Source organism: Aricia agestis, chromosome 20 (genome assembly GCF_905147365.1).
Source record: "Aricia agestis chromosome 20, ilAriAges1.1, whole genome shotgun sequence".
Classification (NCBI taxonomy): Eukaryota; Metazoa; Arthropoda; class Insecta; order Lepidoptera; family Lycaenidae; genus Aricia; species Aricia agestis.
Window position 1 is genome coordinate 5,925,284 of NC_056425.1, and position 25,871 is coordinate 5,951,154.

Genomic DNA, 25,871 nt, shown 5'->3' on the forward strand with positions numbered 1-25,871 from the left:
CGTCCTCACTTCGACTTAATCAATGCCAGCCTGTGGTCATTAGTGAAGGATTACTGGGATTTGTACCCGATTGCTTCAGGCTTCACCGCGGTAGTAATGAATTACATTCTTAATTACTGGACAACGAAGAATTATCCGATTTGATTAGTACTTACTAGATCGACCTTCTCTAATAAAAAAAAAAAAACTTGAGAGGTGTCAAGGGACACCCGAATGGAACGAAGTTATTTCTTATGTTCAAAAAACCTGTATACATGATATACTTGCACTCAAAAATTTTATTAAAAAAACGCCATTTATTGACGCCCAGGAATACTAACAACGCGTCGCTGTTTATTCTCAAAAAACGCCATCTAGTTGACGCACAGGAACACTATCAACGCCCTCTGCCCTACCATGCAGGTACTAATAAAAAGTGTCGAGGTCAAATATCGTTCTGTCTAGCCGCCTATATTACGCCTAACGCGCGATAAGGTACTTCGTTCTAAAAATACGTGTGGTAATTGCTTAGCAATAGCTAGTCTACACGCATACGTCTAGCCGCACGCACACAAACACCGTGCCGAAGTCTGCCGACCTGGAACGATGAACGGCTTTCAATCCCGCTCTGCTGTGCCAGTCGGAGTAGGGGGTGTAAGGTTTATTTTCGTTACGTTATTTCTTGATTCGGTCACCGCGCTCAAAACCCGCGATAAAAGCTATACTCGTATGCAATAGCCTAAGGCTGTGTTTCCACCAGAGATGTGTTGCGAGGGATGTGTTTTTGGGAACGAATAGAATCGCTTTATTGACATGACCTTGCCCTGACATCGCTCAGCGCGGCGATTCTATTGGATCTGTGGTGGAAACGCAGCCTAAAAAAAGATACATACAGCCGAACGTATTACCTCCTCCTTTTTGGAAGTCGGTCAAAAATGGATTGCACTCCCGAAGACTGGTGAAAATAAAATATTAAAGTTCCGTTTTTTGCCATTTGGCTACGGAACCCTAATAAAAAGATGAAATAGTAGGCCAGGGATAGATTCTCTTCTAGCAGTCGCAAGAGAGCGTTACCGCGCGCCGATTCCTTTCAGCAAAAATTTTCGATCATGGGCTCGATTTTATACCTCAAATGTCGCTGATCGCAGTTTTCACAAACGCGCGTGTAGGCCAGCGGGCAGCTTGTTCAAAGAATGAATGGCACATTAAATTCCAATTTCTTTTATATTTTACTAACACTAGAATAAGGACATATTGTTGTAACTAACACTATGGATGAAAATCTGAAATAAATGAATTTATTCGTGGGAGAGCCATGCTTCGGCACGAATGGGCCGGCTCGACCGGATAAATACCACGTTCTCACAGAAAACCGACGTGAAACAGCGCTTGCGCTGTGTTTCGCCGAGTGAGTGAGTTTACCGGAGGCCCAATCCCCTAACCCCTACCCTATTCCCTTCCCTACCCTCAACTATTCCCTTCCCTACCCTCCCCTATTACCCTATTCCCTCTTAAAAGGCCGGCAACGCACTTGCAGCTCTTCTGATGCTGCGAGTGTCCATGGGCGACGGAAGTTGCTTTCCATCAGGTGACCCGTTTGCTCGTTTGTCCCCTTATTTCATAAAAAAAAAAAAGAATTGAATTGAATTAAAACTTAACGCCTCGCAACCTCAATGTATCTATCGTCTCTGTTGGTCAATAGCTTGCCAACACTGTGCCGTTTTCTGTTCGTCAAGAGCATGCGTTATAGCGCAGTCAACAGCGAACGCGAGGCATGCTCGCGACGCATGCCCTCTGACCGTATCCAAAAAACAAAAATGACAATGTTGGCGTTGCGTTCGTTGACGCATTCAATTATTGAATGCGCCAAAATGAAAGTTGAATGAAAGAAGATGACGAAAATTGAAGACGAAAACGCATAGTTTTGAGACTCAAAGAATCGTACGAGAATGCCGCGTCCTACTCTAACAAACGTGAAATGATGTTGTTAGAGCAGGACACGGTATCTCATTCGATTGTTTGAGTCTCAAAACGGTTTCATAGTAGCTCTACTGGATCGGATTAGAGTCCGACCAACGTCCATCCGCCATCTGCCTATGAAATCTTTTATTTAGCTCATAATTTTCAAGGTGTTCACTGCTACGTCTTCGAATTTCAGGTGTTCAGCATCCACCAAGACTACACTTTCGACCGTCCTCCCCTCAAGGTATACTACGTGGACTCCAACTACGACGGCAGCCTCTACCAGATCAACTTCTGGGTTCACGCGGTCGTCATCAAACTGCTACCTTGCGTCATACTCACTGTGATCAGCGCTTGGCTCATCCGAGTCCTATACCGGACGAAGAGTCGGAAAAAAGCGTTGAAGGGCTACAACGCTTGTCCGTCCAATGGGAATATATTTACGAGGAAGCCAACGAAGCGCTCGAAGGCTGAGCGGCGAACGGATAGGACGACGAGGATGCTCGTCGCTGTGTTATTGCTGTTTCTGCTCACGGAGTTCCCTCAGGGGATTCTTGGTGAGTCTTTTGTTTGGTAATAATCTTCGATCACTAATATACAAGATACACAGTCCGCGGCAAAAAACGACCTCACTAAAAGAGCACCAAATGCAACATTCTGGTGGACTTTCGATTTAGTAGTGCTCGAACGCTCCGCTGGGAAACATGTCCCAGCCGGCCTCGAGTGGAGTCGATCCACTCATACTTCACTTCACCCTGTTCCAGCGGCGACATGCGGCCGTAAAATTATTGCTTTTTTGGAATTGTAATAATTTAAACTTTAAGACATATGGACGATGGTTGAATTTAGTTTGAAGCGTGCGTCGTTCGTAAAAATTTATTGCTTTGTAAACACACATTGTACATTGTTTTATAAAAATATCTTTAATAACTATAATTAAGGTTGATTTTAGATAAATGTATACTTTTTTAAACACTTTTACTCGGCGACAGATTTTCGAGAGGTTTTGTATGGGACTGTGTATCTTGTATATTAGTGATCGAAGGTAATGATGTTGTTTTCTTAGTCGAGCTATGGAAGGTTAAAAGCTTAGTTTGTTTTAATATAGGGTTCTTAGCTAACAAAAGCTGCTCAATTATTTTTAAAGAAGTTAAAAAAGGAGAGTGCTTTAAAAACAACTTTACATAACATTTTATATTTATAAAGATTATTTCAAAGTTTTCACTCAAAACAATAATATAAACTTTTTGCATGCTTATTCTAAGTTCAAAATAAATAAACAGTCACCACAATAAATAAATAATTTTTTTTTTTTTTTTTTAATAAATATTCTTTTATTTCTGAACCATTACATAACATAACATTTTTACAATATTTTTCAAAAGTAACTTTAGTTTACACACAATATCTAGGTAAATTGTTTTATTATACAGTTTTGTTTTAGTTATGTAGTAAGCCATACAAATTACAATGGACCCCAAACTAGGCAGAGCCTGTATCTTGGTGGTCCTTAGTCTTTCCAGTACATAATTTACTGATTAATGCAGCGCTTACGATTTGATCATAATTATTATCCACAGCTAGAATAAAACAAAGTTGGTTTCTTATTCGTTGAATTTAAAGTTAAATAAATATTACAGAAATAGAAACGTGATAATGTGCTTCGATGGAGTGATATTTGAAGAGATAAAAGTTATTTTAAAATAGAATGAAATGCCGTATTGATAAAGTTGTGATTCTCTTCAAAAGGTCTCGAGACAACAAACGAAACTTTTATTTAATACGAGATTTACACTCGCGTCTCGGGGCTCGGCTCGCGGCGCGTCTCGCAGCTCGCGTCGAAGCGCGAGTGTAAACACAAAGCTCGCGTCCCCCTCGAGCTCCTTTGGAAATCGCTTCCGATGCGAGCCCTGCGAGCCGCGAGCCGCGCCACGAGACGAGCCGCGAGCTCGAGTTTACACTCAGGGCTCGCGGCGCGTCTTGCGGCTCGCCTCGTGGCTCGCGCGCGAGTGTAAATCGAGTATGACAGCTATTCAAATATTTGACATCTAAACTTAGAACAGCGTGGCGAGGCCGGCTGGTCACATTGATAGCAATTCCTCTCAATCTATTCAGTAAATGAATTGTCAAAACTGTTAAATTGACGAATGCCAAATTAGTACGTTTTACTAGACATGAATTGCAAGCAGAGTGACCATTTTGCCATTGAAAAAAAATTAATCATATTATGATTCATAATATGACTCTCCAAAGCGACCATTTAAGCCCCGCTGGTTATTATAATAAAGGGATTAGAATAATTATGATAGGATTAGTTTATAGTAGAATCGACGTACACCTTACAACGAAATGCAACTTGAGGAGCGGTACATTAAAAATAAAGATGTTTTATTATGTGTAGCCGACGTCATACAGATTGTCATAATATAATAACATGACAATTGACATCCCAAGTCATATTATACGTCAATGCACTGGCAGTATATTTGGGAATAAATCATCAGTATGACGTCAATCCTGTATGTCATGAGTAATGCCTAAAGCATACTGGGTTGAATTTAGGAACCTACCCCAGATATCGTTGATGCGATTACCGTAAATGCCAAATTAAACCAGTATGATGGTATACTAATCACGCAAATGTCGTCATGAGAGCAGTTATACTGGGTTAAATTTCGGAACCTACCCGTTATTTGTCACGTTACGGGAGATTGCAGACGACATACTTTTTGTGCGACCGAGTCTGCGGCGCCCATACAGTCGGCACGGCCGCGCGCCCGCGCCATGCCGACTGTATGGGCGCCGCAGACTCGATCGCACAAATAATCTGTCGTCTGCGATCTCCCTTAAGGGGGCGACTAACCTTAAAATGTCGATTTTATAATTTATTTTTATACTTTATACTTGAAAATATGCCCCGAATTGTTTCATTTTCTAAAATTAGATGCTACATTATATTATTTCCGAAAATTCGATCTGAGCAAAAACACGATATCTTAAAATATTTTTCTCGATAGAAAAAAATTACAAAGATGCATCTAATTTTCACAAATTTTTCATTTATTGCCATAACCGTGCATTGAACTAAATTAATATTTTAAGACATTGTATAAAATTATATCATTGAGATATCGACCTACCGGATTTTTAAAATCTATATATATAAAACTCAAAGGTGACTGACTGATTGTCATAGTGATCTATCAACGCACAGCCCAAACCACTGGACGGATCGGGCTGAAATTTGGCATGCAGGTAGATGTTATAACGTAGGCATCCGCTAAGAAAGGATTTTGATAAATTCCAACACTAAGGGGTTCAAATAGGGGATGAAAGTTTGTATATAATAATAATTCTTAACGCGAGCGAAGCCGCGGGCAAAAGCTCGTGTTGTATATTTATCGAGTTTTTGAGAAAAAACTAATTTGGCGATGAATCCGCGTCGTTCTTTTTCACCTGGCATATGAAAGACGGGCGTGAGTGTAAAGAGAGAAGGACGATGGTTAATTTTTGGGGTTAGTCGCCCTCTTAATAATACGAAGTGTCAACGTCGCTACATCGCAGTTAGCGGGGGCGCCGGGCGTCGTGACGTAATTATGTCCTGATTTCCCGCTACGCCAGAGGGCAGGATTTCCAGGAAAAACCTCCAATACCTTTCTCGAAATATATCTCTATTGAAGCCACGCTATTTAAAACGTACAATAAAATATTATTTGAATAGAAATGATGATATTAATGTAACAAAAAAATTTTAATACCTCGATCGTGGAGTAGACACAATAGCTGATTTTCAATTGTTAAGTGACAGTCGGGTGTCACTTGGGGATTGATGGGTTAGTTCTAATAATAGTTATTTAATTTTAAATATTATAAGTAGTTTATTATTACATAATATATTATGCTACATGACGTCCGCAACCACCAGCCTACCTAGCATACGCCAACGAGATATCTCACTCTACATGTTTTCTCGATGTTTGATGGTTTGTCTCTTCATTTCTATTGACCCTAGCATGACCAACATTTTTTCTCGCGTAGATCTATCATCGAAATAACACATTTTTATAGAGGTTGGTCGAGATAATGTCGAGATTTTGACATTATGAGACGAGTAACTACTCGTCTCATAATGACAAAATTTAATTATCTCGAGAGTGAGATATCTCGTTGGCGTATGCTAGGTAGGCTGGCGTCAAAACGAGTTTATCGCTCGGTAGCCGTTCATTTTGGGATAAAAGCTATTCCATGTCCTTTCTATAGGGGCGCAAGGTATTTTTATACCGAATTTCATCAAAATCAATTCAGCAGTTTAAGCGTGAAGCGGCAACAGATAGACAGACTCACTTTCACATTTATAATATTAGTATGGATAATATTTTGACGTAGGAGAGACAATCTTCGGCATCTTCGGCCTGTTTCGCCGAGTGAGTGAGTTTACCGAAGGCCCTACCCTTTTCCCTTCCCTACCCTATTACCCTATTCCCTCTTAAAAGGCCGGCAACGCACATGCAGCTCTTCTGATGCTGCGAGTGTCCATGGGCGACGGAAGTTGCTTTCCATCAGGTGACCCGTTTGCTCGTTTGCCCCCTTATTTCATAAAAAAAAAATCCTTCCCTACCCTCCCCTATTCCCTTCCTCACCCTCCCCTATCACCCCTTAAAAGGCCGGCAACGCACCTGCAGCTCTTTTGATGCTGTGAGTGTCCATGGGCGACGGAAGTTGCTTTCCATCAGGTGACCCGTTTGCTCGTTTGCCCCCTTATTTCATAAAAAAGATAGATGTACCCAAAAAAATTAAGCTTTTACTAATGTAGATCTCTGTGATCGAAGTGGTTAAAGGAGCGAGTACACTGAGACGGGCCGTGCCGGGGCTCAGCGTGCCGGGGCTCATCGCAAAAATCCGCCTCCATACAATTTGTATGGATGCGGAAATCCGCTGCGCCCCGACACAGTGTGCGATACGCGCATCCGCTTCCATACAAATTGTATGGAGGCGGATTTTTGCGATGAGCCCCGGCACGCTGAGCCCCGGCACGGCCCGTCTCAGTGTGCTCACTCCTTAGGTGTGAAGCGGTAACAGACAGACAGACACATTTTCGCATATATAATATTAGTAAGGATTAATATTATGTAATATATCATTAGACGTTCTCCCACAGGTCTCCTAAGCGGCATGCTAGGGCGTTGCTTCTTCAAACGTTGCTACGATCTCTTCGGCGAGATGATGGATGCCCTGGCCCTGCTGAACGGCGCCATTAACTTCGTCCTGTACTGTGCCATGTCCAAGCAGTTCAGGACCACCTTCCGACAGATCCTGTGGCGGGAGAAGCCCAGGGCGAGCTCGCAGACGGAACTGCAGACGACTTATGTGTAAACTTTAATTGGCAACCCTAGTAGGCATGGTCACTATACAGGATGTAACAAAACTAAGTGATGATGCTTTAGGATATTGTGTATGGGTCCCCTGTAGCTCACTGTGATAATAGCGGCGCTGAAAGAGTAACTTTTTTATTTTTATTTTGTATGGCAAAATTCATGAAGCTCGGGCGCTTGTCTATACAAATAACAAAAAATGGTTCTTTCAGCGCTGCTGCTTTTACAGCGAACTCCATACAGGGGACCTATACACATCCTAAAGTATTACTTATCACTAAGTTTTGTTACAACTTGTAGAAGTGGTTCCTTTCTACGGAAGAATAAAGAAGAATTTCATCACAAGCTTAGCATAACAACATAAGAAACGGGGAAAAATTCGACATACTGACAGATTTTGTCAGTATGTCGATTCTTTCCCGTTTCTTATGCTGTTATGCTATAAGCTTGTACTCTGTAGGTGTATTCTTTGAGAAGGGTTTTCTAGGATAAAAAGGATTTGTAAGGGCCCTATGAGAATGTAAATAAAATATGAATATTGACGGAGTCCTATATAAATATGAACTAATAATTTTACATGATACAGTCAATAAACTGTATCATGTATAAAATTAACTATTAACGGTTTCAGTCCAATGTAAGAGGTTTTTAATTTCGTCTTTACTAAGTCAAGAAACTTATTAGCTGTTGTATATAAATGCCTTATGTTTGAGTTACGCAACTGTCTGTTAGTTCTTTCGTAATAAAATATAATAATTTTTACTTACGTACAATAAAACAACAGATAAAATTATTATTTATCGAAATTTTGTAAAATTGATAATTCTTTAGTGCCTTATCACACTGGCGATTAGCGAGCGATTTGAAAGCGACGCGACTGCGTCGTCGCGGCGTGGCGTGGACGCCATTTTGTACCTCGTCTACACAGATTATTATTATATATGTTATAGTAGACTCGTCTATAAGGGAGTGACGTCAGAATCCGTTTTGCTGCTGAGTGTCCAAAACGCCGAAGGCAAGCTGCGTGCACGCCGCGCAATCGCGTCGCTTTCAAATCGCTCGCTAATGGCCAGTGTGATAAGGCCCTTAATGTGTATTGTCTGAACGCATGAATAAATCATTATTATAATTTTCTGAAAGTCTCATGTAAGTCCTAAGTAATTCATCACTATAAGACGTATCCATAATCCACATCCACATCTGGATCCGCATAATATGGACGCTGTTAAGCATATTTTGTGTATCATCCCTCAAAAAATTACGTATTAAGTTAAGAATTCAGTCATGTTCTTTAAATGATATAGAATAAGACTGCATTCATAACTCAACAAAAATTGTTGAGGGTAACACAAATGCTTAACAGCGACCATATTATAATAACAAAAAGGTAAATATAACAAAGGTTGATTCAAATAAATTGTATCACGAGAATATATTCTCGCACCAAAGAAAAATAAATTGAATATCTCACAGTAAAATTTCCTCTTTTATCTATAAATGTCTGTCTTTTATAAAGATCTCAGTTTTTTACTACTGTGTGGAGAGAATTTGAAGACATTAGTGGATGAATCGGGTAAGTATAACAATTTTAAAACTGTCATTTTTTGCGTAAATGGAGGCTTTAGGGCCGGGAAATTGAAAACGGAAAAAACGGGAAAATTGCTATTTGAGTGAATGACTAGCGCGTTCACTGAATAAAAATATTTCATTGGGTGACTAAAGGCCAACTCTTCAAGTTGTTGATTGTAACTTTTAACGTCAAAACTAAAGGCCAACTCGTCATGTCTTTGATTGTAAATTAAATGGTTTTATTTGATGAATTCGCTAGTCATTCAATCAAATAGCAGATTTAACCAGATGACTGCGACATAATATATAAAAATACTTAATTATGTAAGATATAATAATTTAAATAGCTATTATAAATATGTGGAAAATATACGAATCTGTTACAGCATTTATAGTCAATATATTGTATAATTTTTGTAATATTTTTAGTTTACGATTGTATAAAATAACGTTAAATAATTATATTAATTATTATTATTGTTAATCTACAATATATCATTACTAAAAGAAATAAATGTTTGTAATAGTTTTGTGTTATTTTGTTCCATTGATATATTCCTTACACTCAATTCAACACTTTTACAAAGCTCAGTATGGACTACAACGGTAAATAATTATTTAGATTTTCTTGTTTATCTTATTTAGAACAGTATAACCATACTGTGGTACAGTGCTCCCAAAGTGATAATGCGCATAGAAATTTTTGTAATTTTTCGGCAACGATCGTATTTCCCGAGCGTCGGAAGACGTCGCTGCAAGCGCTGTTTTAAACTTAACTTTAAGAAAAACAGCGCTTTGCAGCGACGTAGAGGCGCCTGACGTTGCTTGGACGTTACCATGGTCTAAGGTTTGATTCAGACCGCGATGCGTAGATGCATTTCTAAATTAGTATGGATTTAAACTTTTTTAAACGGGACTTAACGCGATTTATTTAAATAGTAATGCTACTACGAGTACATACTTTTTACACACACGGCCGTGTTGCAACGGCCGTGGTCACGTAGGTACTGCAGGAGCGCGACGTCTTCGTTTCCACCGGGCGGTTGTTGTGTGTCGCAGTGAACCTACTGACTTTCAGTGTATTGGAACACAAATATTGGACAACTCGAGGGTAGTCGTAGAACAAACCGCCCGGTGCAAATGAAGACGTCGCGCTCCTGCAGTCCGCTTCGGCCGTTGCAACACGGCCGAAACGTCGAGAAAAAGTATGTACTCGTAGTAGCATTACTACTAGAATAAGTCGCGTTAAGTCCCGATTAAAAAAGTTTAATTATAATGCAACGCGAAAGTTTAAAATAGTATGGATTTGACAGATTCGCAAGACGTCTGGCGCAATTTAAATCTGTCAAATCCATACAAATTTAGAAATGCATCTACGCGTCGCTTTACGGTCTGAATCAACCCTTAGCAACGTGTTGAATTGAGTCACTACTCACTGGTCACGTCGCGGTCGCGATGGCTTCCCGCTAGCACTTATTGACGGACCGGCGACAGCGTACATCCACGGGCTATAAGATATTTACTTTACTATTCTATTTCCTTTGAAGTTGAACAAGGTGCAAAATGCAAAGTGCATTGTTTAGAACGTTTCATAGATTCGGGTGTTTTAGTGATTACGAGTAATGTACTTACGTTTTCCTTTAGACTTGTATTTCTGCTGATTTCCTCACTGATTTTATCGTATTCATTTATCACTTGGAAACCGTATATTTTACCGGGGGAAATATTTATTGTCTTTGTCCTCAAACAGTCTATCATAATAATTACTTAATTTCTTCACAGTACATGGTTTGTACGTGATATGTTAATAGAATTACATAGTAAGTAGTAACATCTGGTCAGAGATATTTATGATGGCATGTCGTCCACATCAGCACATTATATGGAGACACTGCATTAGTAATATTAGCATGTTATGCCAATGAGTACTTATAATATTATAGCGCAGAAATATAATAGCATTTATGTTTTTTGTATGGGCAAATTCATGATTTTCATGATTTTTTATATCTAAACACAATTTTTTTTTAATTAACTCTTTCGGCGCTGCTACTTGCACAGTGAACTAAGGGACTCATACATGCCCTAAACTTTAGGGTTAAAAGAAGTGATAATACTTTAGGCTCTAAACTATTATCACTTCCTTATGTTTACTTTTATTACATTGTAGGTATATACATTATCTTTTTATATATAAAATTCTAGTGTCACAATGTTGGTCACCGTACTCCTCCGAAACGGTTTTACTGATTTTTACCAAATTTTATATGCATATTCAGTAGGTCTGAGAATCGGCTACTGGGTACTTTTTATATTGATAAGTGCATTTGTTGAATAAATAATAGTAAATTATTACAACTCGAGACTGACGGCAACCATTGTTTGAGCGACGGGATAGCGATGGACGTTGTCATGGTGACATACTTATTTAGTCACTTCAATAAAATAAACGGCCGAAATACTTTATATGGCAAAGAAACGTTTGCCGGAACAGCTAGTCTATAGAAGTATATATAAAAATGGATTTTAAATTGCGTTAACAACGCTAAAACTCGAAAACGGCTGAACGGATTGGGCTAATTTTAGTCTTAAAATATTCGTAGAAGCCCAGGGAAGGTTTTAAAGTGACACGAAGTTCACGGGGACAGCTAGTCGATAATAAAAATGGTAAAGTGTGTCTGTCAGTCTGTCTGTATATCTATTATTTGACTTACTGACAGCATAACGACTGACCTTATTTCACACCCAAACCGCTAAACCAATTTTGATGAAATTTGGAGTGGAAATACTTTGAGTTCTGGGATCCTTTCCTATATTATTGTGGCGGTAACCACAGTTCATCTAACATTCCTGCATCGCGTTATCGAAGTTTTCTGAGCGCGTCGGTATATTTACGACAGCTGAGATGTATCACGTGGGCTTCGGCCTGACCGGGCATACCACGTAAGATCTTCCTTTGTGGCGGCCACGCATAATCCCACATTGGATCACGTCGGGGTCACCAATGTTGAGTTTAATGACAGAAAGATAAAATAAACGCCAAGCCCCGGATAAACTATTTATTGTCTTCACAAAACACAATTCATAAGTTCCTCATACGGAGGTTAGAGAGAGACTAATTATAAAACACATAACAAAAGTAGTTAACACGTAACACAAGTTAATAATGCAAGCATGCACTTATGTGTGGTCCCTACATTATGATACTATTCATCCCGGAAAAATGTACGGTTCCCCCGCGATAAACTGATTTTGACGCAACGCAGTTGCGGTTGTTATCAAGTATTGTATATTATATTGCGTTTCAACAAAACCAACATTTTAGCTATTATATTTCAATTCAGATATTTTGCACGTTAATTAGGTTAGAAGGAGAAATTTATTATTCCCAAGGCGTACCACAAACCACGAGGTACAAAAGGTTTAAATATTAATAATATTTCACAAAATTGAAATTACATGCAGACAATTTAATGCTTACTGCCTAAAATTTATTTTTATAAAAGGCGGAAAACCGACGTCAAATAACATGATAATAATTATGACGTTATTTATCTAGATGGCGTTTCTAGCGGGTAATATTTGCATTCGAGAGGGTGCAGGTTCGATCCCGGGTGTATTAATGAGACATATTTTCGAATTTAAAGGATACAGTACGGACGCTCGTACGGCGAAGGAAGACATCGAAATACATCTGTGTCCGGTGAGGAAACCCGCATATGGTTAGTCCCAGATGAATTATTGGCCTGTTCATTCCTCTGCACTAAATCGACCAAGACCACTTTTTTTCTTTTTTTATGAAATAAGGAGGCAAACGAGCAAACGGGTCACCTGATGGAAAGCAACTTCCGTCGCCCATGGACACTCGCAGCATCAGAAGAGCTGCAGGTGCGTTGCCGGCCTTTTAAGAGGGAATAGGGTAATAGGGGAGGGTAAGGATGGGATGGGAAGGGAATAGGGGAGGGAAGGGAAGGGAATAGGGTAGGGGATTGGGCCTCCGGTAAACTCACTCACTCGGCGTGAAACAGCGCAATCGCTGTTTCACGCCAGTTTTCTGTGAGAACGTGGTATTTCTCCGGTCGAGCCGGCCCATTCGTGTCAAAGCATGGCTCTCCCACGTCATGTTGTGAGAATACCGTATGTGCTATTGAAGCAAAATCGGTTCATCGGTTTGGGCTTGAAAAGGTAACAGACAGACACACTTTCGCATTTTTAGTGTTAGTATGGATGGATGCAAAAAGCCTTATTAGATGGTGTTAGTTTTCCCTTTTACGAAGATTTACCCGGGAACAGGTATTCAAGGATTTTTTTTCCTTTATTGCTTCTTATTACATGATCCTTTTGTCCCTTTGTCAGTATTTTTTCGTAACAAAGTAAGATAATACATTCCTTTACGTTTTTTGTTAAAATATTTAGTTTCACTAATGGCTTTCCTATGATTGAAATGTGAGCGGCAGGCAATATTACCACTTCCCTAATACTTTGCTGAGTGTTTCAAATTATAATATGCCGTATATAAAGCCGAAAGAGATTCGACGACCTCTGTGGCTCAGTTGGTGGGCGAGTTGGTAGCTCGAGCCGGGGGTCGAATCCCGCCGAAGGAACAAAAAAGTTTTCAATGTTCGTGGGTCTTGGATATGTATTAAATGATAAATCTTATGTATTATAATAAAAATCTTAAATATATTATGTTTCCGTTGTCTGACACCCGTAACACAAGTCCTTCAGGTACTTACCACGGGGCCAGACTGACGTGGTGTGAAGCCTCCATAGTTTTTTTTTTTTTTTTTATGAAATAAGGGGGCAAACGAGCAAACGGGTCACCTGATGGAAAGCAACTTCCGTCGCCCATGGACACTCGCAGCATCAGAAGAGCTGCAGGTGCGTTGCCGGCCTTTTAAGAGGGAATAGGGTAATAGGGGAGGGTAGGGATGGGAAGGGAATTGGGGAGGGTAGGGAAGGGAATAGGGTAGGGGATTGGGCCTCCGGTAAACTCACTCACTCGGCGAAACACAGCGCTAGCGCTGTTTCACGCCGGTTTTCTGTGAGAACGTGGTATTTCTCCGGTCGAGCCGATTTCGTGCCGAAGCATGGCTCTCCCACGTATATTTTTATTATTATAAGATGTTGACTCAAGGGGTGATTCTGAACGACTTTTGTTCTACGACTTTTTGACATTCGCGAAAAGAATATTGATTCTTCATAGAAACTTAGTTCGTCACGTGATTTTTTTACAATGGAAAAGCAAATTTTATTTTACCAATTTCCAAAAGTCGTAGATATAAAAATGTTCAAAATAACACCCTGAGTCACCGCCTTTAGGCTTAATATATCTTATTTGAAACACCCCTTATAAAAGGTTGAGGAACAAACAACATCATGTAATTTTGCTAACTTATTTAATTTTATCTATTAGTATTATACGTGGTATATGCTTCGGCACGAATGTGCTGGCTTGACTGGAGGAATACCACGTTCTCACAGAAAACCGGCGTGAAATAGCGCTTGCGCTGTGTTTCGCCGAGTGAGTGAGTTTACCGGAGGCCCAATCCCCTACCCTTTTCCCTTCCCTACCCTCCCGTAGTCCCTTCCCGTCCCATCCCTACCCTCCCCTATTACCCGATTCCCTCTTAAAAGGCCGGCAACGCACCTGCAGCTCTTCTGATGCTGCGAGTGTCAATGGGCGACGGAAGTTGCTTTCCATCAGGTGACCCGTTTGCTCGTTTGCCCCCTTATTTTATAAAAAAAAAAAGATTGCAAAATGAATATGTTATTTTGCCAAATTTGAGAGCAAAACTAAAATTTTCAGACCAAGCCAGGAGTTTTCTGACATACGAGGTTTTTAAGATCTGCCTGACTTAAAATAGAACCTAGTGTTGTATAATATTACGTCAGGTAGATTTCGTTTATTGATTTCATAATATATAATATTAAAAATAAGTCAGCGCTGTGCGTGCCACAGTGCGCGTCGAATTCACCGCTTATACCTTAGTGTCTAAACACACTAGGCCGAAAATACGCGGCCGAATTACAACATTAAAATACATTGCAGGCGTAATCATTCGAACTTCAGCCGCGTTTCTTCGGCCTAGTGGGATTAGACACTTACACGAAATGCGGCGTGTTCGGTGCGTGCGTGTTGATATAATATGTGCGATCACATTAAATAGCATTAATACCTTGATCATGGGAATCGCAGACACAATAGATTTTCAATCGCTATGTGGCTTGGGGATTGATTGGTTAAATAACACCAACAAAGATCTTTCAAAGGTGTTATACTTAATTAAAAGTTTTCAAACCTAATTATTTCGATAATTATTTTATATTTTCATTAAACTTGACAAACAAATTTTATATCAACTTTGAAAATAATTATTTCATCTTAATTTATTTTCAATCAAATTGTATTTTGTGTTAGATAATTTTCTCAGCGTGCCACTTATAATAATATTATAATGTATTATGTTGTTTGCAACTTAATAAGCACAAGTTGTTGCTTAGGAACCGTTAACCTTTAACGTTTAACCTTTTGTTAAAAACGTGTGTATTTTCCGGTACCCAAACGTGTCCTCTGTCCATGGTCTACATAAAATTAAAAAAAAAGTTTTTATGTTACAAGTTTGCTTGAGTCTACGAGAGCCGTAGTCTACGCCGTAGCACTGCTACGCCGTAGCACTGCTACGCGCGTAGCACGTAGGGCTACAGGCTGTACGTGCTACGCGCGTAGCACGTAGGGCTGTACGAAAATGATGTATTGCAACTTTATTTTATTAAAATACAAAAATTACGTATCACGATGTTTGTCCGTGATGGACTCGTAAATTACTGAACCGATTTAAAATTTGATTTGTACACCGAGTGCAATTTGATTTAACATGGAAAATAATAATTTGCAATAAAATAATATTGTGACTATAAATTATTATTGAGATGTAATGCTATGCATTACATCTCAATAATAATTTATAGTCACAATATTATTTTATTGCAAATTATTATTTGTCAATTATATTTTGATACCTAGGGCCTGTTTCACCACTTTCTGATAAAGTGCCTAATAGGTTATTCACAACTTTTTTGACAGATTTTTTTTTTATTTTTTTTAATGAAATAAGGGGGCAAACGAGCAAACGGGTCACCTGATGGAAAGCAACTCCCGTCGCCCATGGACACTTGCAGCATCAGAAGAGCTGAAGGTGCGTTGCCGGCCTTTTAAGAGGGAATAGGGTAATAGGGGAGGGTAGGGATAGGAAGGGAATAGGGAAGGGTAAGGAAGGGAATAGGGTAGGGGATTGGGCCTCCGGTAAACTCACTCACTCGGCGAAACACAGCGCAAGCGCTGTTTCACGCCGGTTTTCTGTGAGAACGTGATATTTCTCCGGTCGAGCCGGCCCATTCGTGCCGAAGCATGGCTCTCCCACGTATAAAATTACGATTCTTTTCGATTAAGATTCTCCATACTTGATCTGTCAAGTTAATTGGTGGATAGCCTTATCAGGAAGCAGTGAAACAGGCCCTTAGTAAATATTATCTGTTCGCTCCAAAGCATTCTTCTCAGATTTTTGACTCAAATAGTGATATCTATTGACTGGATTGAGTAAATATTCAATAGATGCCGCTATGTTAAATAAATAAGTAGGGAAGTGGTACGAAGTTCACCGGGTCATCTAGCAATTAATATAAAATTACAGTACAGTATAGAAACAAAACCCATGCCAAGAACGAGTCAGACACGTGCACGAAGGGTTCATTATTAATGACATTAAAATTATTTTTCTGTATAAAAATTGTTTGTAAGTAAAAAATTTATTTTCAAAAGTTTGGAAGTAGTATGGGTTATCTATTTTTTCTTATACTCTTCGCTGTGATAGCCGCAACAGATATATATTATCAGCTGTGAAAAATTCATAACTTGCATTTATGCTTTAAACTTCAGAATAATCTTTCAGTCCTATCTTGGACCTATCTGGTGAAAGATGGCCCCGTGCGAGTTTCTTACGCCAGTCTGATTGGGTTAGTTCTCAGTTTCTTTAGAACCAGTAGCCATCAATGTAGATGTTCAAAAAGTATTTAGTATAAAAATAATTCTTAAGAAAACTATTTTGAATTATCAAAAGAATAAGTTGCTCACGGCTTCACAAGTATTTCTTCCCTAATTGAACCTTTTTCTCTTCGAGCACGGAACCTTAAAAACAAAAGCATGAACGTACACGTGTAGACGTTTTCTCATATTTTTCTATTTATACTGCATCTTGTATAAGGCTTCCCAGATACTCTGTGTAAACAACGAGAGTTCAGTTATTTTATTCGTAAAGGATCTTATACCTATATTAATAAACCACTCTTACCTCAAACATATAAACAATTAGAGTTTTCTTTAATATATAAACTTATATATTATAGATGCGAAAGTGTGTGTTTGTCTGTCTGTCACCTCCTCACACTCGACGCCAACGCCCGCAACACCGTTGTGCCAAAATTCATTTATCTTTTTTTTTTAAAGAAATAAGGGGGCAAACGAGCAAACGGGTCACCTGATGGGAAGCAACTTCTGTCGCCCATGGACATTCGCAGCATCAGAAGAGCTGCAGGTGCGTTGCCGGCCTTTTAAGAGGGAATAGGGTAATAGGGGAGGCTAGGGATGGGAAGAGAAGGGAATAGGGGAGGGTAGGGAAGGGATTAGGGTAGGGGATTGGGCCTCCGGTAAACTCACTCACTCGGCGAAACACAGCGCAAGCGCTGTTTCACGCCGGTTTTCCATGAGAACGTGATATTTCTCCGGTCGAGCTAGACCATTCGTGCCGAAGCATGGCTTTCCCACGTCGTGCGGGAACCGTACATTTTTGGGATAAAAAGTATCCTCCTTTCTCGGAAGATCTCAGCAGAATCGGTTCAGCAGTTTGTGTGTGAAGAGGTTGTAGACAGACAGACACACTTTCGCATTTATAATAGCTTTTGCTCGCGGCTTCGCTCGAAGAAGTATTATTATTAATTAGGTATCAAAGTGCCAGCCCGATCGGTTTTAAATTGACACAGTTTCATACAAAATTCCCATCCCCTATTTTATACCCTTGGGGGTAGGATTGATCAAAATCCTTTCTTAGCGGATACCTTCGTCATAACATCTTGCCTGCCAAATTTCAGCCCGATCCGTCCAGTGGTTTGGGCTGTGCGTTGATAGATCACTATGTTAGTCTGTAGTCAGTCAATCACCTTTGAGTTATATACAGTGTGTAACAAAAATAAGTGATTATACTTTAGGGTGTGTACGTGTTCCTTGTAGAGAGTTCACTGTGAAAGTGGCAGCGCTAAAATACGATTTTTTTAACTTTTGTATGGGCAGGAGCCCGAGCGTCACGAGTTTCCCCATACAAAAGTACACAGGGAACTCTCTACAAGGAACATGTACACACCCTAAAATATTATCAATTATTTTTGTTACACCCTGTATATTTAGATATGGAGGTATGGAAAACAGATTATGGAATACCTTAAAACGCTGAGGGCGTATCATATAACAGCAGTTTATAAATACGGGCCTTAGGTACGAGTACTATATAATTCATCTATACTAATATTGTTACGGTACATGGTATACGGACACGTGGTGCGCAAGTACATACTCGAACCTTCTAAAAAGGTCCAATGTTTGTTTACGTGTTTACCCTTTATTTGTTAGCGTGTTTGAATTTAGACCTTATGACTGAGTCCATAAGGTCTAAATTAAATTCAACTTACTGCACTTATCGCAAGGACGGCAGTTTTATTGTGGTACATGCCCGAGCCGCCTAGAAATTTCCCACGGTTGTTTACTTGTTTACGTGAATCGGGAAATTTCTGGAATTCGTCTCGCCATATAAAAAGAGCCGCAGGCAGGCCCGGCAAGTTCAGTTCGTTTCGAGCTTTCATCAAGGCGATTTCGGAGTGACAATAGTGAGTGAACCAGTGAAACCTGCGACTTGGCTACGACCTAGGACAGTGATAGTGCTTAGTGATTGGACCTAGTGATTAGTGTTTGGACTTAGTGCTAAGTGTTGTGACCTAGTGTTTAGTGCAGTGTTAATAAAGTCTTCAAGAGAGTCACCAGGTCTTTCTCTCCAAATCCTCGAACCCTAGCACGTAACAACTGGTGTCAGAAGTGCGATTTGGAGATGCCATTGACTCCGAGAGAGGACTTCAAGGGGAGTGTCAGGACAAGGGCGCAGCGAGCTGCTGCCATTGACTCCGAGAGAGGAGTTGCGGAGGCCACACCCACTGGGGACCAAGCTCCGCCCACTGAGAGGCAGGCCCCACCCACTGGCCCCGCCCACATGGCTCCGCCCACTGGCCACGCCCACCAGGCTCCGCCCACTTTGGCGAAGCCACGCCCACTGGCTCCGCCCACCGGGACACGCCCACTGGCCACGCCCCCCAGGCTCCGCCCACTTTGGCCGTAGCCACGCCCACTGGCTCCGCCCACCAGGCCCCGCCCACTCAGGCCACGCCCACTGGCGCCGCCCACTGGGCCCCGCCTGCTCAGGCTCCGTCGACTAGTTCCATCTATCCTGCTACGCCCGTAGTTTCTACGGCCCCTCAAATGGCTCTTCAATTGGAAAGCATAATTGAATTAATTCAGGCTTTGCAGGAGTCTCAAAAAGCTGAAAGTCAGGCGTTGAAAGATTCTCAAAAGGCAATGATGGAGGCACAAGACCGCAAGCTCGGCGCTTTACAAGATTCTCAAAGAGCTGAAATTCACGCTTTGCAAGAGTCACAAGACCGCAAGCTCGGCGCTTTACAAGAGTCACAAGAACGCAAGCTCGGTGCTGAAATCAGAGCGATTCGAGAATCACAAGAGCAACAAAAAGACCTCCAAGAAAAAGCCCTTGGAGCTATAAAGGATGTCAGTGACACGGTGACTAAGCTTCGTAAAGATGTCGACGTAATGAAAGAACGAGTTACTGGGTTAGAGACGGTTGTGGAAAATTTGAAAACCGGATTCACAGAACTACAGAAGAGAGTAGTGCGCCTAGAAACTACGGGAGTTGCGGTGTCTAGTGGAGTCACTGGTGTGGCGCAAGGACCAAGAGTAAAGGTGCCACCGTACGACGGCACTACTTCTTGGAACGCTTATCGTCGGCAATTTCAGACTGTTACTACCGCAAACGGATGGAATGATGAACAACGCCTGACCGCTCTCACTGTTGCGCTCAGAGGGCAAGCTTTGTCGGTCCTAGAAGCGCATACAGGAAATGGGTTTCAAGACCTGATGGAGGCACTTGAATCCAGATACGGGGAGCGACACCTGGAGCACGTGTTTCGTGCCCAACTGCGTGACAGAGTCCAACGTTCAGGAGAAGGACTTCAACAATGGGCGTTGGAAATTGAAAAACTCGTCAGGAAGGCATATCCAGGAGCCGACACCAAGATGGTCGACACAAATATTGTTCAAGGATTTGTCGACGGAATCAAAGACTTGGAGGTCAGGGCTGCAGTAAGACTTGGTCACCATACCTCGCTAAAGGAAGCATTAGCGCATGCTTTGGAAGTCGAGGCTGTGCGCCATGACATACGGCAGACCCATAAGATCCACAAGGTCTCTGAAGAAGTCAAGGAAGTTAAGGCTTCTACGAGGAAAAGACTTGAAGCCATGTGCTATAAGTGTGGTGAGAGGGGCCATCTTCAGCTAAACTGTCCGCGGAAGAAGACCCAGATGGCAAGGATAAAAAGGATCGAGGAACAAATGGAGGAGTTGAAGAAGCAAGCGGTTTCGTCCCCTACCCGGAGTCATGGGGAACGAATAGAATCCAGAACTAAGGGGCGAGTACTGGATGACGCGGAGAAAGCCCCGGTAACTGTTACCTCCCAGGCACGGAGCGGAACAAAGAGAACAAGTAATTTGGGGCACATGGAGAATGAAGCTATGAGAAAGGCTCAAGAAAAAGATGACGACCTTCGGCACATCATCACATGGAAGAAACGGGGTGACATAAAACCAATCTGGAGTGAGGTTGCACCCACTGGCGCTGTCACTAAGGCGTACTGGGAGCAATGGGACAGTCTGATACTTCAGGACGGACTACTCTACCGGAAATGGCAGAAGGCTAACGGCAGAGAGTTCTATTTTCAGATAATTGTCCCAAGGGCAAGAGTACCAGATGTTCTCCGCGAGATACATGAGGGCGTATCAGGGAGTCATCTAGGCGTCAAGAGGATGCTAAGGAAAGTGCGAGAACGATTCTTCTGGTTGCATTGGAGAGATGATGTGCAGGATTGGTGCCACAGATGTATTACTTGCGCTGCTGTAAAGGGACCACAGACCAGGAGTAGTCGTAGGAACCGTCTGGCGCGTTACCATGGCAGTAACAATGATGCTCGGGACGAGCATCTCTAAGAGGGGAGTAGTGTTACGGTACATGGTATACGGACACGTGGTGCGCAAGTACATACTCGAACCTTCTAAAAAGGTCCAATGTTTGTTTACGTGTTTACCCTTTATTTGTTAGCGTGTTTGAATTTAGACCTTATGACTGAGTCCATAAGGTCTAAATTAAATTCAACTTACTGCACTTATCGCAAGGACGGCAGTTTTATTGTGGTACATGCCCGAGCCGCCTAGAAATTTCCCACGGTTGTTTACTTGTTTACGTGAATCGGGAAATTTCTGGAATTCGTCTCGCCATATAAAAAGAGCCGCAGGCAGGCCCGGCAAGTTCAGTTCGTTTCGAGCTTTCATCAAGGCGATTTCGGAGTGACAATAGTGAGTGAACCAGTGAAACCTGCGACTTGGCTACGACCTAGGACAGTGATAGTGCTTAGTGATTGGACCTAGTGATTAGTGTTTGGACTTAGTGCTAAGTGTTGTGACCTAGTGTTTAGTGCAGTGTTAATAAAGTCTTCAAGAGAGTCACCAGGTCTTTCTCTCCAAATCCTCGAACCCTAGCACGTAACAATATTATAAAGCGGAAGAGTTTGTTAGTTTGTTTGTTTGTTTGTTTGAACGCGCTAATCCCAGGAACTACTGGTCCGATTTGAAAAATTCTTTCAGTGTTAGATAGCCTATTTATCGAGAAAGGTTATAGGTTATATTTTATCGCGCTAAGACTAATAAGAGCGAAGAAATAGAGGAAAGTGTGGAAAAATCGGGGGAAAATTATTTGAAAGGGTTTATTTGAACGCGCTAATCTCAGGAACTACTGGTCCGATTTGAAAAATTCTTACAGTGTTAGATAGCCCATTTATCGAAAAAGGCTATAGGGTATATTTTATCACGCTAAAATTAATGGGAGCAAAGAAATTGAGGAAAAAATGGGAAAAATGGGGGAAATTATTTGAAAGGGCTTATTTGAACGCGCTAATCTCAGGATCTGCTGGTCCGATTTGAAAAATTCTTTCAGTGTTAGATAGCCCATTCATCGACAAAGGCTATAGGCTATATTTTATCACGATAAGACTAATAGGAGCGAAGAAATATAACGTTATAAGAGCGAAGAAATACATGGAAAAGTGGAAAAAAACGGGATAAATTATTTAAAAGGGCTTATCTCACGAACTACTGAAGCAATTTTTCTGTTATTTGGCACAGATAAGAAGTAGACCACGTAAAGGATCATAGGCTATTTTTTGTGGACTCATTGGTCTGTGAAATATCTAATTTACGCGGGCGAAGCTGCGCGGAACGTTATATTTCGCGTGGTCACGACATCACGCGTAAACGGCTGGACCCATTTTGCTGGGTATTAAGATACTTTGAGTCCCGGAAAAGAACATAGGATACATATTGTCCCGGAAAATGTACGGTTCCAGCACAATAAACTTTTATGATTCTCGCCTAAACTATTTAATCTATTTTGATTAAATTTGGCATGGAGATTGGGGATACTAATTTGAATCTGGGACAAGGAATGTTTTTTGCACCGGAAAAATGTGCGGTTCCTACACAATATACTTTTCTGATTTGCGCGTAAACGAATTAATCGATGTACGGGAACAACTATAAACTAAAGTCCACGCGGACGAAGTCGCGGGCAACAGCTAGTACAATATAGACAGAATATGAAGTGGGGCTTTAGGGCTTTAGACCTTTGGATAGCATTGACGAAATAATTTTACTTTGTTATTACTAACTAGTTTGTAAACTATATAACCTCTATATAGTTTCCAGAGTATAATAAAACTAAGTGATAATACTTAAGGGTGTGTATGAATCCCCTGTATAGGGTTGACTGAGTGAGAAATTTTTGTTTTACCTTTTGTATGGCCAAATTCATGACGCTGGTGCTACTGCCCATACAAATCACAAACAATTGTGCTATGTCAGCGCTGATATACTAAAAGTAAGGCTGCGATTCCTCCAAGGATGTGTTGCAAGGAGTGTGTTTTTAAGATCCAATAGCATCGCCGCGCTGAGCGATGTTATGGCAAGCTCTCGTCAATGAAGCGATTCTATTGGTTCTCAAAAACACATTCCTTGCAACACATCTCTGGTGGAAACTGGAAACGCAGACTAAACTATACATTACAAGGGACACATACACCCTTAAGTATTATCAGTTTGTTTTAACGCCCTGTAATCTCTATTGTTCTAATATTTAAGTACCTGCTATGAAAATATTATTATTATAGAGAGCGTATAATATAATGCTCAATAACACGTCTTAGGACCTGTTTCACCAGTTCCTGATAAGGCTATCCACCAATTAACTTGACAGATCAAGTATGGAGAATCTGTCAAAAAAGTTGTGAATAGCCTATTAGGCGCTTTATCAGAAACTGGTGAAACAGGCTCTTAATATGAATTTCTATAACGGGTACAATATTAACTACTAAGTAAGTAAATGTGAAGAAAATAAATGCCATCTATATGAAACGAGTTTTAAATAAAAATGAAAACTGAACCGATTTGACTAATTTTAGTCGAAATATTCGTGAAAGTACAAGGATTAAGGTTTATATTAGGGGGGTAGTGTTAGTGATATGCAGGGCCCCCGCTACCATATTATGTGCAATGTGTGCAATGCACACGGGCGCCATCCTCTAGGGGTGCCAAATTGCTATCTTTAGGGGCGCCAACACTAAGGTCCCAAAAATTTGTCTAACTCATAGGGGCGCCAAAATCCTTTTTTTGTACACATGCGCCAGTAGCCCTTACGGGGCCCTGGTGATGTGTTACGAAATTACGATGTTCACCGGGTCTATTTAAAATAATATTATACAGTATTATTTTCTTCATTTTCTTATACCAGAAAAAGCTTTATACAAAACGAATAACATTAAAAATTCATTAAAAATTTTATTCTGCATTTAAATTCGAATAAAACGTCTCAGCGCGAGCTAGAATTTAGTTCTGTTATTAAATGTTCATACACTCGACACATTTGAATTGTTCTAAACGCTGTCTGACGGAATTCATGCTTTGAATGTAACACAATAACCTATTCAAAATATATTATATATTACATAATATACAAAAACTTACTCAGAACACATGCGATTGAATAGAATTGAATACCGGAGGCCCAATCCCCTACCCTATTCCCTTCCCTACCCTCCCCTATTCCTTTTCCTTCCCATCCCTACCCATCCCTACCCTCCCCTATTACCCTATTCCCTCTTAAAAGGCCGGCAACGCACCTGCAGCTCTTCTGATGCTGCGAGTGTCCATGGGCGACGGAAGTTGCTTTCCATCAGGTGACGCGTTTGCTCGTTTGCCCCCTTATTTCATAAAAAAAAAAATTTGGATTGAATAGAAAAGTTCTGTTGTCTCTTCACGCTTTGGTATGACGATCTCTTAAGTCCAGGGAAACAACATAGGACAGTTTTTATCCCGAAAAAAATTAGTCATAATTATAAAATCAGGCCTTTACATCCGTTGTGGATGATTTATACAGTGTTTTCAGAGCGACTCCTCGAATACTGTAGTGCCTGGGACAAGATTTAAATGTCGCAACATAGTCGGCATAGTCCAGAACAACGGAACATGAACGCCAAGGCCAATCATTAGGACGCTCAACAATACGCTGCGGGCGTTATAATATAGGATTTTAATAAGGAGTAAATCAATACAAACTGTTTCGTCCGACAAATTAATTTGGATCTTTGCTTCAAGTAAGTAAATTTAAAAACTGCATCATCTGCTTTTAAGTCACAGATTATGGGCAGTTTATATTGTAAAGTAACAAAGCGTTGTGATGTATATTTAAATAGATAGATTATATCTACAAACGTGTTTTGGGGTGTGGATCATATTGTCACGACTCATGCGTGTAACAAAAGCAGATGCATTGGAAACTGAGCCACGGTTCGTTTTAATTTCGACCACATTCCAAATAAGGGTTTATTCAGACCGCAACGCGACGCGTAGATGCATTTCTAAATTTATATGAATTTGACAGATTCGCAAGACGCGCGCAATCGAAATCTGTCAAATCCATACAAATTGATGCCGCACCGCGCCTCGCCTCGCCTCGTCACGTTGCGATCTGTATCAACCCTTAGACTTGAACGACGATTTCAAGTGAAAGCATAATAATATTATTGCTACGCACGCATGGCAGCGCTAGTCTGATTCCATCAACCGCCAAAAACCTCTTGCAACTCTACATTCTCTGTGTCTAAAATGATTTCGAACTTTTTATAACTTTTTTTTTAAATACAACGTGTTCTTTGAGTTGACTTTTGTTTAAGGAAATTATTGTATTAGAAATTGTATTATATTAGGAATATGTAACGAGTAAAATAAATAATATAAACAGTGAAATAGTAAGTTTAGTCTAATGAAGCTAATTTTATTCACTTTGTGTAGGTTTTTATTACACAGAAATGGCTATGTTTCGCTCAAATTATTATCTCTTCTGCTTTATATAGATATCAGATTCAATTATAATTTGAAATCGTAGGTGTGATGTACAATAACAATTCTTGGACAGGCCAAAAATAGGCACCAATTAGTTAATTTGCGTTCGTTTCTGTTATCCTGTTGAAAATACCACCACCCACATGACATTAATA

The 25,871-nt window shown here is 40.6% G+C and overlaps 1 protein-coding gene and 1 long non-coding RNA gene across 2 annotated transcripts in view; one reads left to right on the forward strand and one right to left on the reverse strand.

Annotated features, from left to right (window-relative positions):
- The window catches only part of LOC121737272 (G-protein coupled receptor dmsr-1-like), a 49,806-nt gene extending 42,201 nt beyond the window's left edge, over nt 1–7,605 (forward strand). The window contains exons 6-7 of the mRNA XM_042128896.1: nt 2,138–2,498; nt 7,100–7,605. Of these exons, the coding sequence (XP_041984830.1) occupies nt 2,138–2,498; nt 7,100–7,314 (576 nt within the window). The 3' untranslated portion in view covers nt 7,315–7,605. The remainder of the gene's footprint in view (nt 1–2,137; nt 2,499–7,099) is intronic.
- LOC121737273 lies at nt 722–23,340 on the reverse strand. Its single transcript, XR_006037115.1, has 3 exons — nt 23,325–23,340; nt 18,376–18,384; nt 722–836 (listed from the first exon to the last, which is right to left on the reverse strand). It is a non-coding gene; the product is annotated as an uncharacterized LOC121737273 (long non-coding RNA).
- Between the last annotated feature and the right edge of the window lie 2,531 nt (nt 23,341–25,871).